Source organism: Engraulis encrasicolus, chromosome 3, assembly GCF_034702125.1.
Source record: "Engraulis encrasicolus isolate BLACKSEA-1 chromosome 3, IST_EnEncr_1.0, whole genome shotgun sequence".
NCBI lineage: Eukaryota > Metazoa > Chordata > Actinopteri > Clupeiformes > Engraulidae > Engraulis > Engraulis encrasicolus.
This window is the reverse complement of record NC_085859.1, coordinates 42,463,644-42,478,643: the sequence shown is the minus strand read 5'-3', so window position 1 is coordinate 42,478,643 and position 15,000 is coordinate 42,463,644. Positions and strand designations below refer to the sequence as shown.

General features: G+C 44.1%; 1 protein-coding gene across 1 annotated transcript in view; it reads left to right on the top strand.

Annotated features, from left to right (window-relative positions):
* The window catches only part of fgfr1a (fibroblast growth factor receptor 1a), a 79,475-nt gene that overhangs the window by 26,624 nt on the left and 37,851 nt on the right, over nt 1-15,000 (top strand). Inside the window, exons 3-6 of the mRNA XM_063195457.1 lie at nt 6,969-7,147; nt 10,838-10,982; nt 11,146-11,235; nt 14,782-14,954. Coding sequence (XP_063051527.1) covers nt 6,969-7,147; nt 10,838-10,982; nt 11,146-11,235; nt 14,782-14,954 — 587 coding nt within the window. The remainder of the gene's footprint in view (nt 1-6,968; nt 7,148-10,837; nt 10,983-11,145; nt 11,236-14,781; nt 14,955-15,000) is intronic.

Sequence of the window (15,000 nt, the reverse complement as noted above, 5' to 3'; positions counted from 1 at the left end):
CCATTTTAGCTGCAAAAATGACTGTACTTGGACCATACTAGAAAATATTTGTTTAATCTTAGTAAAGATGTAAAGATCAAATTTGGCAATAGGCAGCCGAATTTCAATGAGCAGCATGGTTGCAGTACCTTTTTTGACCATTTTCTGCACAGTGCACCTTTAAAGGGCCTCTTCGTGGTCATACTCCTTTCTCCCTCTCGGGTGTTTAAACTGCAAACCGTAAACACAGGGGTTTTGGGTCCAGTTTGGGTTTCATACATCCTGTGTCGTGCATGGCTGACTCTGTCTGACCGAAGGAGAACTGAACTGTGTTGAACTGATCTGATCTGAACTGAAGTGGTCGGACTTCTCTAATTGCTACAACATTGGCGTCTTTAGTTTATTCGACACCGTTTTTTTTTTAGACCTCCAATGGTTTGACTCGTTTCCGGTATCAATGTGGTGTCTGACCTTGTTATTTTAAATGTTTATATGAACCGTCCATTTTGTATAACTCCGGTATTTGGCGAAGATTTCATTGTTTAATGTCAATGGGGTGAAGTGTCAGTTGCATTTTCCCCTTCACATGGAAACAATCTTATGTTTGAAACGGATCTCCGTGGAATTTAGGACCGAACTCGAAAATGTTATGATTGTGATTAGGTCCTCCATTAACATGACTAATAGTTTGATGACAGTCATGACATCGATGTACAAAAAGACCTATAAATGATGAATTGGTCTTGGACCAATTGCTTCAATTACTCAATTAAGCACTTAGAGCTCAGTAGAATTCTACAACAAAGGAATTCTATGGAATTTCAACCCACCGACGGGCTCTTTAATTAAACTTTTGATTTACAAGTGTTTCACTAATTCAGTAATGACTCGTTTGATTAGTTGTAAGAAACTAACCTCTTTAATCTGTTTGAGTGAGTTTTATTTGTCCAACACCACACATTTTAAAGATGACATTTAATCACAAAACTTGAATTGTGAAGCTTTTGTCAGAAAAGCATTGTACTATTTGCCAAAGAACTCAGCAAACCTCCCCATAAAGCTGTTATAACATACTATATTATTCAATGTGACTTTATTGCAAGGCATTCTCATCTTGAACTAGGCCTACCCAGAAATGTGGGTTTGATTTGCCATCTAAATGAATGTATGAAAATACACTTCAAGTAGGTGCCCCCCAGCAAATCATACTGCTGTTCTTCATTTAGCATTTTGAGCTCTGTGGAACCAAAAACAGTTGTTTACTGAAAAAGAAGGCCTCCCCACATGCACACACAACTTTTTCAGATGACCAACTAAGATGGCAGCTAGCATGGTATGCTAATGTGGACGAGGGCCTCCTTTTTGACTAGCGTGGAAATGAACCCGGCCTGTCAGACAGCCCTAATCCTTGTCAACACAAGACCGTGACAGACGCACAAACCCTGCATCCGCCTGCGCCCCACATCAAAGCCACGGCGCGTTTACGGAGCGTTTACGGGATGTTTTTATAGCGTTCTTGCGGCCCAGTTAATAGCAGCAATGTTGACAGAAGCATATCAGTGCAGTGGACGGTATGCTAGCCCAGCCAGATCTGTGGTGACGGGAAGAGAGAGAGAGGGAGAAAGGGAGGGAAGAAAGGAGAGCGGGAGCAAGGGAGAGAGGGTGAGAATGGAAAAGGAGAAAGGGGCAAGGGAAGACTTGGAAGACTTCTGCAGAATGGCAAACTGAGTCTGAGAGGGAGAGGGCAAAAGAGGGAGTGAGTCAAGACTTACAATGTCGGAATACCAAACTAGACTGTACATGAAGGGAAACAGAAGACAAGACTACAACATGGGAATAGCAACATGGGAAAGTGTAGTTGATTTGTAAGCATTGCAGTGCACCATAAGCTCCTATATATGCCTTCTGCCTTTTCCCCGTCAGGGCGCTCTCCTCTAGCCCCCGCCCCCGTCCTGTTTGGGTTGTGTTTTGTTTTTTTGGAGAAAGTTGATCCTACCCCCCTGGCCCCTCTTCCTGCTGCGCTCAGGAGCGCTGTCAGACGCATGCAATCCAGGAAATACCTTTACTGGGCCCAGCCAGGGTCGCCATGGTTACTAGCCTTTGGAACCTGCCTCTTTAAGCCCCCCACCCCCACCCCCCCCACACACACACACACCCGCGCACCACAGTTTTCCTTTCTCTGTCTCTGTCTCTGTCTCTGTCTCTGTCTCTCTCTCTCTCTCTCTCTCTCTCTCTCTCTCTCTCTCTCTCTCTCTCTCTCCCTCTACTTCTTTGGCTTGTCTTTGCTTTGCCCCTCTATTGTCGAGGGGGTCTTTGTTTAGGAAGTTGCACACAGTCAGCAGGGGGGGAGGGATTACTTGGCAGAGGTCAGCCAATCAGCGGGCTGTAGTCTTCTGGCCCATCATCCTATGGCCATGAGATCTGAACTGAAAAAGACCTACAATAAGAGAACTGCAGTATATCACTACAACCATCACCAAACAGAGCTGGCCACTGCCACAGAAGAATGTTATCTCTTCCATGTTTTTCCTTAGTTCTTCTTGTCATTGGATACTTTTTTTCTTGTATATTTATGTATGCTGCTGGATGCTTTAATTTCCTTCGGGATTAATAAAGGTTTACTCTACTCTACTCTACTCTACTCTATTCTTCTTTGTTTGTTCTGGTCTGATTTAAGGGAAAGTTTCTCCTAGTGACCTAGTCCTTCATTGTAAAGTGAAGGCTTTTTATTCGTTAACTGCAACTTCGAACTAGTAAATGTAATGCTTTTCTTTCTTTCGACTCTTATTTTCATCCGTTTTGTTTCTCCGCTGCACCTCTGCAGTACAGCCACCGACTGGCTATTACGTTATCCCTGTGTAATTGCCATTGATTGATTGTGATTTGTCGTTATTCAAGAGCCTAACCACCGGAGCAGATAGACAAATGTGAGTAACATGCAAACAAGCACTTAACGGCACCGTGTTACGTACATGTGTGATTTGCGGTCTTGCATCTTCCACATAAAACTCCATTTCTCAATCCCCCTCCAACGTGTGTGTGTGTGTGCGTGCGTGCTTGCGTGCATGCATGTTTCTCTGAAGTGTGTGTGTGTGTTTTTCTGAAGTGAGTGTGTGTGCGAATGTGTGTGTCTTTCTGAAGTAAGTGTTTGTGCGTGCGTGCGTGTTCGTGCGCACACATGTGCGTGTGTGCGTGCTTGTGTTTGTGTGGTCTTCCATCTCACACATCAACCCTGATGTCGGCCAGAAGATTTAAGGGGCTGCGGGGCTGTCTGTGTAAAAGCCTGTTCGCGCGGGCAGGGTAGGCAATGGTCCCTAAGAGCTGTCACCGTGTGCTTTTGTAGCAGCCAGAAAACAGCCTGCTGATGGATGGCGTGTTGCTGTAATTGACTTAGCCCACCCTTAGTCCCTTCCTTTCTCCTCACCGCCTTTCTCCTCACCTCCTTTCTTCCTTCTCGTTCCTCCCTGGTCCCTTCTCATCTGTTCTCTCATCTCCTCTTCCTCCTCCATTTTCTTCACTTCCTTTACTTTCCTCCTCTCATCTCTTCTCTCTCCAGTCCTCCTCTTCATTCTCTTTGCCTCCTCCCTTCTCATTGACCCCTCTCTCCTCTCCTCTCCTTCCTTCTCATCTCTTCTCTTTTCTCCTCCTCTCTCCACTCTCCTCTCCTCCCCATCTCTTGTCTATCTTCTTATGTCTTGTCTATTTCCTTGCCAAATCTTCTCCTCTCCTCTCCTCTCCTCTCCTCTCCTCTCCTCTCCTCTCCTCTCCTCTCCTTTCCTCCTCTCCTCCTCTCCTCTCCTCTCCTTCTCTCCATCTCTCCATCTCTCCATCTCTCCATCTCTCCATCTCTCCATCTCTCCATCTCTCATCTCTCAGTCTGCTACTTTCCCACCTATCCTGTTTTCACCTGTCCTGGTCTCACCTCTCCCCTCTCCTTTCCTCCTCTCCTCTCCACTGTCCTCTCTCCCGCTGTGTTGATATCATCCAAGGGAACTGGGTTTGGTGTTTAGAAGGATGTTATTGGTGCGCTGTTTGGGATGGGGGTGTATGGGGGTTGGTGCATTTGTTAGTGCTACTGGTCATATCTCCGTACGAATGGAGATGTTATTGGGGTGCTCAATGCTCAGTATGTGCGTGTGTGAGGGGATGGTGTCGTTCAGGTGTGTGTGTGTGTGTGTGTGTGTGTGTGTGTGTGTGTGTGTGTGTGTGTGTGTGTGTGCGTGTGTGCGTGTGTGCGTGTGTGCGTGTGTGCGTGTGTGCGTGTGTGCGTGTGCGCGTGTGCGCGTGTGCGCGTGTGCGCGTGTGCGCGTGCGCGCGTGCGCGCGTGCGTGCGTGCGTGCATGCGTGCGTGTGGTGTTGAGGTGCTTGTTGCTGGTGTTTGTAAGGGGACAGATGTGCGTTTGTCTCAGGTACCCCCCTCTATGCCCCTAAACCTATTTCAGTGTTGGGGTGCTGGCTGTTGTGTGTGTGTGTGTGTAATAGATGAGTGTTTGTCTCAGGTGGCCTCCCCTGTTCCCCTAAACCCATTTCGGTGATTAGATTTGCCCGTCCCCTCTCAAGTTGCGCCCCGCCAGCCTCGCCATTGGCCTGTGACTAATTCAGCGTCCAATCGAATTTTGCGAGGAAGCAGTCGAGTTGATGGTGTTTGTGTGTGTGTGTTTTTGTGCAATGTTGAGCTGCTGGAAGGTTATTGCTCGGCCCTGACAAACACAAAGGGGGGTACACACACGCACGCACGCACGCACGCGCACGCACACGCACACGCACACGCACACGCGCACGCACACACACACACACACACACACACACACCACACACACACACACACACAGAAAGTATCGCCCAGTTCTTTGAAAATAATAATTGCCTACACATGCTTCAAATGCTATTTGGCTGTAGTGCCTTACATTTTCGGGTAGCGACAACTGTGTTGATCAGATAATAAGAGGGATTAGCTGACATTGATTTCATCAGTTTTTACCGAAATTTTGTGTTTAACGTTCAGCATTTTAAGAATCGTGCTTGAGCAGAATTCACCGGTGATGGGCTTCTATCTGCGCCCACTAAATACCCGGTCACTTAAGTGTTTTAGTTTATTACTTACCTGTTATGCTAATTTTGTTTCCACTTGAAATCCTGCCTTCACCAATGTAGTAACTGTGATCAGTTAGGTCGTTACTGTGGAAACGGTTCAATGAATGGGCAGAAAGTGAAGAGGGGAAACTATCAGGGAAGACAAAACGTTGTCTCGAAATTGAAGTTCTTTTTCTCATGCTGATGTTTCGAGACTTGCTTCAGTACATTGTTGTTTGTGGTGGTTTAACTCTGTCTCCATTGACTTTACTGCTTGAGAGTTAAAGTATGCCGGTACACACTCTGTACCAGTACCCAACTTGACTAGTTTACAAGTAAGGGAGCAGAATGGGGAGACAGTCGACTTTGCACACCTTGGATGGAACTTGCAACCTAAAACTCTCACATGATCTTACTGCTCAGCAGATCCAGAGATGAGGAGAAGGAAAATGTTTACATAATTTCTATGTTTCATTTTTCATTATATGTCTGGGAACACTTTTGAATAACGGTCCCTTAAGTTTTTCTAACACTTAATAAACATTTATTAATTAACTGGCTATAAACAAAACATTTTGTTGGACCTGCTGGACACTTCTATATGCAGTGGTTTCATCCAGGGTTGTAGCAGCAAATATTTGGGCCCTATATACAATCGGCTCCAATGAACCCCCCCTACCATACATCTTCATAAATCGAACTGTTTGTGGCCCTGTCGGAGCCCAACAGGTTCCGCCTGGCCGATCCATTTCCTTTGCACACTGCACATGCGCAGTATGACGTATACGGAAGAGAAATTGCCTGATCTGTTCCGTTAATTTTTTACTTTGTCGTTTTAAGTGTTTATTTTGCAGGAGGAAGTTTGCGTTTTAAACTGTCTGTTTTATAATAATACAGAACCGTCACAGAAACGCTAAATAAGGTCAGCAACTGGTCAGCTAACCCAGTGGTTCTTAACCTTTTTTTCTTAACGCACCCCCTTACCTGTGCCCAAGACAAGCCGCGCACCCCCAACCCAAACTTCTACACATGTATACGCACTAAAAAAGGATTTAAGTAATTCATTACAATGACTCTTGCTTGAGACATTAATCAATACCTTAATGACTTTACATGGGGACCAAAACATGTTAAAATTTGGTTTTGATTTGGCCTAATTGCAATGTTCGCTATAGAATTTTAGTCACAACCTCAACACAAACAAAATTCTGTGCACCCCCTGAAATCTCTGGCGCACCCCCAGGGGGTGCCCGCACCCCAGGTTAAGAACCACTGAGCTAACCAACTAACTATTCAGAACACAATATCACGTTATTTACAGCGATGAACGGCATTTGGTGTGAAATAACGATATAAAGTAAAGGTATAACATAAATATATAACATCTCTCTTTGTGTTAATGTTCTGGCGGCTGCAAAATAAACATTTAAAACGTGAAACTCATCAGGGAACGAATCGGGCAGGCGTTACGCGTTGGGCACCTACATCCTCCCCTAAATACATGGGGCCCTTGTGACTCAGTCACACTGTACCCCCCTAAACGACACCCCTGGTTTCATCTCTCTTCCTTTATGGAGGAGAAACTTCGATGACCGATGTGGCTCCATCTGTGCTATATCCTTGGGCTGTGTCCGTTGGCAGCCGTGGCCTAGTGGTTAGAGAGTTGGTTTTTCAATCTAGGGGTTTCAGGTTCGAATCCCCCCTGACCTCTCCCTACATCTCCATCCATGGCTGAAGTGCCCTTGAGCATGGCACCTAACCCTGTATTGCTCCAGGGACTGTAACCAATACCCTGAAAAATAATAACTGTAAGTCGCTTTGAATAAATGAAAGCGTCAGCTAAGTGCAATGTAATGTAATGTAATGTAATGTGCTGTATCTGTTGTATTGACGTCCTTTTTTTGCCTCTTCTCCAGAGCACCCCGTCGAGGAGCCCATCCTGCAGCCGGGCCTGCCCACCAATCAGAGTGCAGCGCTGGGCAGCGATGTGGAGTTCGAGTGCAAGTTGTACGGTGATGGGCAGGCATACATCAAGTGGCTCAAACGCATAGAGGTCAACGGCACCGATGGACAACCCCCCGTCCGCGTGCTCAAAGTAGGATTACGGGTCTTTTTCTTTTCTATTAAGTTTTTTTCCCCTCTCGCGTGTCATTCCTGCTTTCTTTCACTCATTCTCTCTCTCTAGGTAGGGTAAGGCTTCTTCCTTCTTTTCTTTCTTTCTTTCTTTCTTTCTTTCACCGTTGCTCATTCTCTCTCTCTCTCTCTCTCTCTCTCTCTCTCTCTCTCTCTCTCTCTCTCTCTCTCACCTCTTTCTCTCTCCCCTACCCCCCTCTCTCTGCCCTCTCTCTCGCTCTCTCGCTCTCTCGCTCTCTCGCTCTGTCTCTCTCTCCCTCTCGGCCCTCTGCCCCTGCCACCCTCTCTCTCTCTGCTCTCTCGCTCTCTCTCTGCCCCTCTGCCCCCCCTCTCTCTCTTCCCTCTTGCGACCTACCGCCCCCCCTTTTCTCTCTGCCCACTCTCTCTCTTCCCTCTCTCTCCCTCTGCCCACCCTCTCTCTCCCTCTGCCCACCCTCTCTCTTCCCTCTCTCTCTCTCCCCTCTGCTCTCTCCTGTGCCGTCCTAATAAGGTGTTGCTCCCCCTCCTCATGCCATCTCGTGGTGTTTCTCTCGCTGCCTGCCTGCCTGCCTGGTCTTCAAAGTCCTGCTCTGCACTGCTCTGCTCTGCTCTCACATCATGCATGCAGTCTAAATTCCTTGGCTGCTGTTTTGTTTTTCCATCGCGCTCCAAAAGCAAACCCCCTTTTCTGGTTCTCCGTTTCTGCATTTCACTCTGTCTCTTTATGGTTTTTCTCCTTTCTGCCCCCCCTTTCAACAAACACTGGTTGTCTGTGTGAATTTAAAAGAGAGTTTTCTTTTTCTATGTTATCCCAACATCTCAAATCAATCTTCCAAGCACAACAAGCGTGCAACATTTTACTGCTTTTGTTTTTCCGCCCACTCTGCACTGCTGGTGTTGTGTTTGCCTGCTGGCTCGCCTCTCTCTTGGGGCCAGTTTGGATAAAAGTCGGATCGGATGAAAGGGTCTCGTAAATGTAATGTAATGTTGCAGTGTAATGCTTGGGCTCCTTCTGCACGCACGTCATAGTCTTGTGAATGTAATTTCATGTAATTAATGTAATGTAATGCTCGGGGTCCTGCTGCAGACATCTGAATCTTGTGTAATTGATTACATGTAGTGTAATATATTGTTAATTAATTACATGTAGTGTAATATATGATGCAATGCTTGGCTTCCTACTGCACTCCCCATAGTCTTGTGAATGTAATTTCATGCAATATAATATGTAATGTAATATGATGTAGGTAATGCTTGGGCTTTTTCTGCAGATGTCGTAGTTGTGCGAATTTAATTAAATGTGATATTATTGTAATATAATGCCATGTAATGTAACTGGGCTCTTTCCACTGAGGTCTGGGCCCGATACAACACCATGGGGAAGTGAATGTAATTAATATCTTATCATTTAATTCAATGTCATCTAATATGTAATGTAATTGGTAGAGGTGCACCGAAATGAAAATTTGTGGCCGAAACCGAAACCAAAAAATAATTAATCACTTGGCCGAATACCGAAACCGAAACGGAATATTACAATTCAGTTAAAAGTTATCGTAAGTTAGGGTTTTCACTATTTTTAAATATTGCTTAAATCTACGGCTTACAATAAATGTTTAGACATATTTTTGAAATAAAATAAATGTGTATTTGAAGTCTTCAAATGTTGGAGTAGAGTTGAAATTAGTGTAATTCATGCCCATTTTCAATTAATTTCCTAATTTCCTATTCGGCCTCTGAATCGGCCACGCAATTGTCTTTCGGACGAAAACCGAAAGTGTATTTTTTCTCGTTTTCGGACGAATATTTTCTGCGGCCGATATTTCGGTGCACCTCTAGTAATTGGGCACTTGCACCCATTATTGCTAGTTTTAAATCCAGACTGAAGATGACGCTATTCTCAGATCCCTTCCCTTAGCAGCTCTAAATTATTTACATTTTCTTTTTGTTCCTAATTATTTCATATCTCATTTTAATGTTTTGTTTTGCTTTGATTCTTATATTTCATGTTTTCTTTCTCTATTTCATGTTTTCTTTATAACTTTACTTTTATTTTTTGCAAAGCACATTAAACTGCAGCTGTGTACACTGTGTGCAGAATTATTAGGCAAACATGTTTTTTGACCATATTGTCCATTTTAAGCGTATTTTCTGCCACCAACCTTTATGAACATGAAAACCTATTGGATTTAAGCATTCCAGATCATGCATATGTGTATAATAAGATGGGGGTGTGATCAAAGGAGCCCAACACCCAATATCCGGTGTGCATAATTATTAGGCAACTTTGCTTTCTTCTGGGAAAATGGGCCACAAAATAGATCTAACAAACTCTGAAAAGTCTATAAACAATTTTGAAGTCTTCCAGAGGGATGTGGCTCTCTTGAAATTGGCAAGACGTTGGTCACGTTAGCACAGAAGTATCAAATGCACCGTTGCAAAGTCATCAGTCTCACATGAAATGTCACTGCCAAATATTTGAAGAATTTAAGGTGAAACTACAAGAAAATTATTACCCTGCAGTGCTATCATATTCCAGAATGCAAACTTACATCAGGTGTCCAGAAGAACAGGTTGTTGAGCACTCAGAGACAAAGCAAAGGTAAGAAGGGATGACACCAGACAACCATTTAACAAGTTAATTAAGTCAAGACTGGGTCAAGAAATACCCTAGGACAGAGTTTTTAAAGGTATTATGGACTGGTGAAAGTGACTATTGACAGACAGGGTGGATGAGCCCATAGCTGGATCTGTGAGGGAAAAGTTTGCAACTTTCAAGAAGACAATGGTATTTATGCAGTATTCTGCTGGCATTTGAGTAGAACTCAGGAACTCATCTGAGTGTGCACATTACCGATCTAGCCATGGGATCACCGATCTGGTCCATTAACAGTCACTTTCACAAGTTCATAAAACCATTGACAAAATTCTCTAAAGACCTTTCTTGACCCAGTCTTGACTGCATTTCTTGTTGAGTGGTCTTCAGGTTTCAACCTGTTTTACCTTGGTCATGTCTCTGAGTGCTGAATACAATGTTCTTGTGGACACATGATGTAGGTTTCAGTTCTGGGATATAACAGCACTGCAGGGTAATCATTTTGTGGTAGTTTGACCTTCAATTCTTCTCAATCCGGCAGTTACTTTGTGAGCACAATGCATGTGACACTGATGACTTCGTAACGGTGCATTAGACGGATATGACCAATATCTGGGCAATTTCAAGACAGCCACATCCCTCTGGAAGACTTCAAAATTGTTTATAGACTTTTCAGAGTTTGTTAGATCTCCTTTGTGGCCTATTTTCCCAGAGGAAAACAAAGTTGCCTAATAATTATGCACACTAATTTTGCCCTGATATAGGGTATTGGGCCCCTCCGATCACATGGTCTCTTATTATACCAATATGCATGACCTGGAATGCTTAAATCCAATAGGTGTTCATGTCCATAGAGGTTGGTGGCAGAAAATATGCATATAATGGACAATATGGTCAAAAAACATGTTTGCCTAATAATTCTGCACACAGTGTATGAAATGCGGTGTACAAATAAACTTGCCTTTGCCTTGCCTCTTTCTGCAGCGTTCTGGGCCCCATACGGCACCACGAGGATGTGACTGTAATTGAATGTAATCTAATGTCATGTAATATAATGCAACTGGGGTCTTTCTGCAGCGTTCTGGGCCCAACACCACAGAGAAGGACCTGGAGGTGCTGCAGCTCCGCAACGTGACCATGGAGGACGCTGGGGAGTACATGTGTGTGGTGGACACCGCCGCCGGCCAATTCAGCCACTCCGCCTGGCTAACCGTTTACAAAGGTGCCTAATAATAATTGTAATAATATAAATATGATGATGATCACAATAACCATTTTGTTTTTAGTAGAGAAGACTTTATTGCCATGCAAGAGAACCACTGCATTAGTTTGATAAACATGTGCTTCTGTGTGTGTGTGTGTCTGTGTCTCTCTCTTTGGAACAGATCCCCTGACGTCATCTGAAGATGATGAGGATGACGATGATGAGTCTTCATCTGAGGAGACCAAGCTGTCTAGCAGTCAGAAGCTGATGCGTGAGTATTTTTGGATTTTGATAATCACGATGATAATATCCATTTTGAGGAGCATGATCACGCGTGTGATTAGAACATTAGCAACAAACACAAAGGACGCAGTAGAATGTTCTGTACTGTAGAATGTTGTAACATTCTAGAAGTTACTTCTTCAAAGAATAATGACGATGAATGAGGATGATGACTGAATTTGTATGACAAAGTTCATACAACAACATGAAGCTTAAAGTATTTCCACATTTTGGCAGGACTACATAGGAAGGCGTTTTTTTGGTGTACATTTCCCCCGTCCACGTCTGACCATGTAGAATACAGATCTTAGAGAGAGATCTTAGAGTATTTATTCCACTGCTCTCCAACAGCGAACAGGGAGAGGAAAACATCTTTCAACGGGCCATTTCTCAAATGCCATAAATTATGGGTCACTGGAGCACTGGAACTGAAAATACACTTCAGCTCAATCCATGTAGCCAGCTATTATGACCATAACTACATGTACCCCAAGATGTCATTTAGAGTTTTATTTTCCTTTGTTTTTTGTTTTTTTTTGTTTATATCATTATCATATCCTTCTCATTTTGTAGTGGGCGACACTGTATATGCTTATTATGGATATCCACATGAAAAAGCTCTGCATTGCTGTTAGGAGACCTATACGTGTAATTGGCCCTAGGTTTACATTTCATCCTGGCGCTGTATTACCCCACTGGCCAGTACATGGTTGGATGTAAAACAAAAACAAATGTCAGCACTGGGCATCCAGTTTCATCAAAGCGTCTGTGGTTCTCTGGTCTAGAGGGGACTGTTGTTGTTTTCGCCCACTACAGTTTTCCATCATATTCTTGTCTGTATACAATAATTATGCTATGATTACATCTGCCAAGGAGGTTATGTTTTCGGTCGCGTTGGTTTTGTCTGTCTGTCTGTCTGTCTGTCTGTCAGCAGGATAACTCAAAAAGTCATGAACGGATTTGGATGACATTTTGTGGAGTTGTTCTGAATTACAAAAGGAACAAGGAACAAGGGATTACATTTTGGTGGTGATGTGGATCACAATGTGAATCCAAGAGTTTTTTTTTTTTGGTTCTACACCAGCGTTTCCCAACCTGTTTTGTCTTGTGTACCCCCAAGCCTTTTCGTTGTGCCATGAGTACCCCCTAACTCATGTTCTAAATCACTTTCTCTATCCCAAAGTAACTAAGGGCCATATATTTGCTAAAATTTATTTTTTCCAAGTACCCCCTGCAGTGTGCTCGCGTACCCCTAGTGGTACACGTACCCCTGGTTGGGAACCACTGTTCTACACCATTGTGGGATAGGGCAAATGTTGACATTCCAGTTACTAACTCCACAAAAACATAGCAGAAAGAATTTGGGTGTAACATAGTCAAATGTTCTATGGAACAGCTTCCTTGGCAGAGGTCTGCACTCTCGGAGTGCATTTCTAGTTGAGCATACTTTTGAAATTCAGAATGGGTCTGTGCTGCTGTGCTGCTCCTGTCTGAATACATCAAATCTACAAGCCTTCAAACCTTACGTTTCCCTTCAGAATAAGGCAAACTGTGGGGGTTATGACAGCTCTTGATATTTTAGAGTTAGTGGTGGTGAATAAGGTGGTGTGAGAGAAATATTATCTGAACTTAATCTCTTAATCTCTGTCTCTCCGTACACTGTGGTCAACACACTCAACATAGTGGTCAAGTCTGGTTTACGGCGTGTTAGTCATCTTCATTCAAGCGCTGGTCCTTTTCTCATGTTGCACTGTGCTTACCACAACACTCCGCATAGTTACATTACATTACACTTAGCAAATGCTTTTTATCCAAAGTCACTTACAGTTATTTAGATACAGGGTATTGGTTACAAGCCCTGGAGCAATGTGGGGTTAGGGGCCTTGCCAGTGCTCTAACCACTGAGCCATGGCTGCCCACATAGTAGCATAGTAGGAGCCTTGTCTGATTTACAGCCAGTGTTGCCAGATTGGGCGGTTACCCGCCCAATTGTGCTACTTGGGATGGCCGTCTGCAGGTAAAAACAGGAAAAATTGGCCATTTGGCATACTTGGGATGGCCGTCTGCAGGTAAAAACATGAAAAATTGGCCATTTGGCATTTTTTCCCCTGTACTTTTTTGCCCATAGAAATCAATGCAATTTGTTGAAATTGGGCGTAATTTAGCGCATTTTGGCGTTTTTTTGATCAGACACATCTGGCAACACTGTTTACATCATGTTAGTGTAGTGTTCAGTGGTCAGGGTGAGTCAGACGGGCTGTGTGAGTTGTGGTGAGTAGAGCTGGTGTTGTAGCACTTGAAACCGCCAACCACCACCAATATGAGTCACTGACTTGAAGAGTCACGATCGAAAAGAGAAACAGGTGTCTGGCGATATTGGACTAATGACGATAGAATTACAGCCGGTTGTCTAAGAATCAATAATCACATCAATAGATGTGATGACGATGGAAGCCGAGTTAGTTGCCAAACAAGGCCAGTTCAATTAGTTTAGTGTAATGTTTAGTTGTCAGGGACGGTGCACAAGATTTAGCTAGATTATAGACACAAGGCTAATTTCCATCTGTAGTCCCTGGGCAGCAATTGATGTTAGGTGAAGAAAAAAAGTATTGGTGAACTAGTGGCTAGTAAACATGAATACAGCAAGCAGACCTCAGTGCTGACGACAGACACACAGCTGTTCGGCATTTGCAGACCTAGACACAATAGAAACACATTTGTTTGGCTAAACAGGACTAGTCAATATAGAAGCACATTTTGTTTGGCTAAAGGATAGAAGTATACAGGCAAAAAATACCAGTAGTGGCAAAAGAAATCCAGTCGGTCTGTCACCAACAGGAGTAGTCACGATAGAAATGTTCTGCCAAACAGGAACGAACCTTGAGGAGAGCACAGCAACAGCAAGGGGATTAGTAACAGCAGTTTTATGTTTATTAAACGGGCTTCACTCACTCATGTGTGACCGTGTTCCATTTGCTGTTGATGAAATCAGGCTGGCCCACTAGTGTGTGAGTGTGTGTGCGTGCGTGCGTGCCTGTGTGTGTGTTTGTGTGTGCGTGCGTGCGTGTGCGTTTGTGTGTGTGAGTGTGATCAGGCTGTGTGTATATGTGTGTTTGCTAGTTCTCCTCACCAACACCCTGTCTGGTGCCTTTCTGCCTTGCCAAGGGGCTGGCAGTTGGGAAGCCTGGGCATGCTATGCCTCTTGCGCTTTGGTACTAGAAGAAGGCCTTTAAAAGTGTTTTTTCTCAAAAATGTGTGTGTGAAGTTAGTTAACTTGCATATTCCATACACTCACTCTGGGATATTTGTTACATATGCAGTACATGTACAAACACTTTCAAAGAGGGCTCAGCCTGCCAACATATGTGAGTGTACAGTGAAAATACAATGACCTCTTACCATCCTTTTCCTCTCTCTCTCTCTCTCTCTCTCTCTCTCTCTCGCTCTCTCTCTCTCTCTCTCTCTCTCTCTCTCTCTCTCTCTCTCTCTCTCTCTCTCTCTCTCTCCCTCTCTCCCTCTTTCCCTCATATGACAGCCATGGCACCTCAGTGGGCTCAGCCTGATAAGATGGAGAAGAAGCTTCATGCCGTTCCGGCCAGCAAGACGGTCAAGTTCCGCTGCCCCGCGAGCGGCAATCCCAACCCCACCCTCAAGTGGTACAAGAACGGCAAGGAGTTCAAGAGGGACCAGCGCATTGGCGGATTCAAGGTAAAACACAAAGAACCAAATTAATCGACAATATAAATATGGCAGG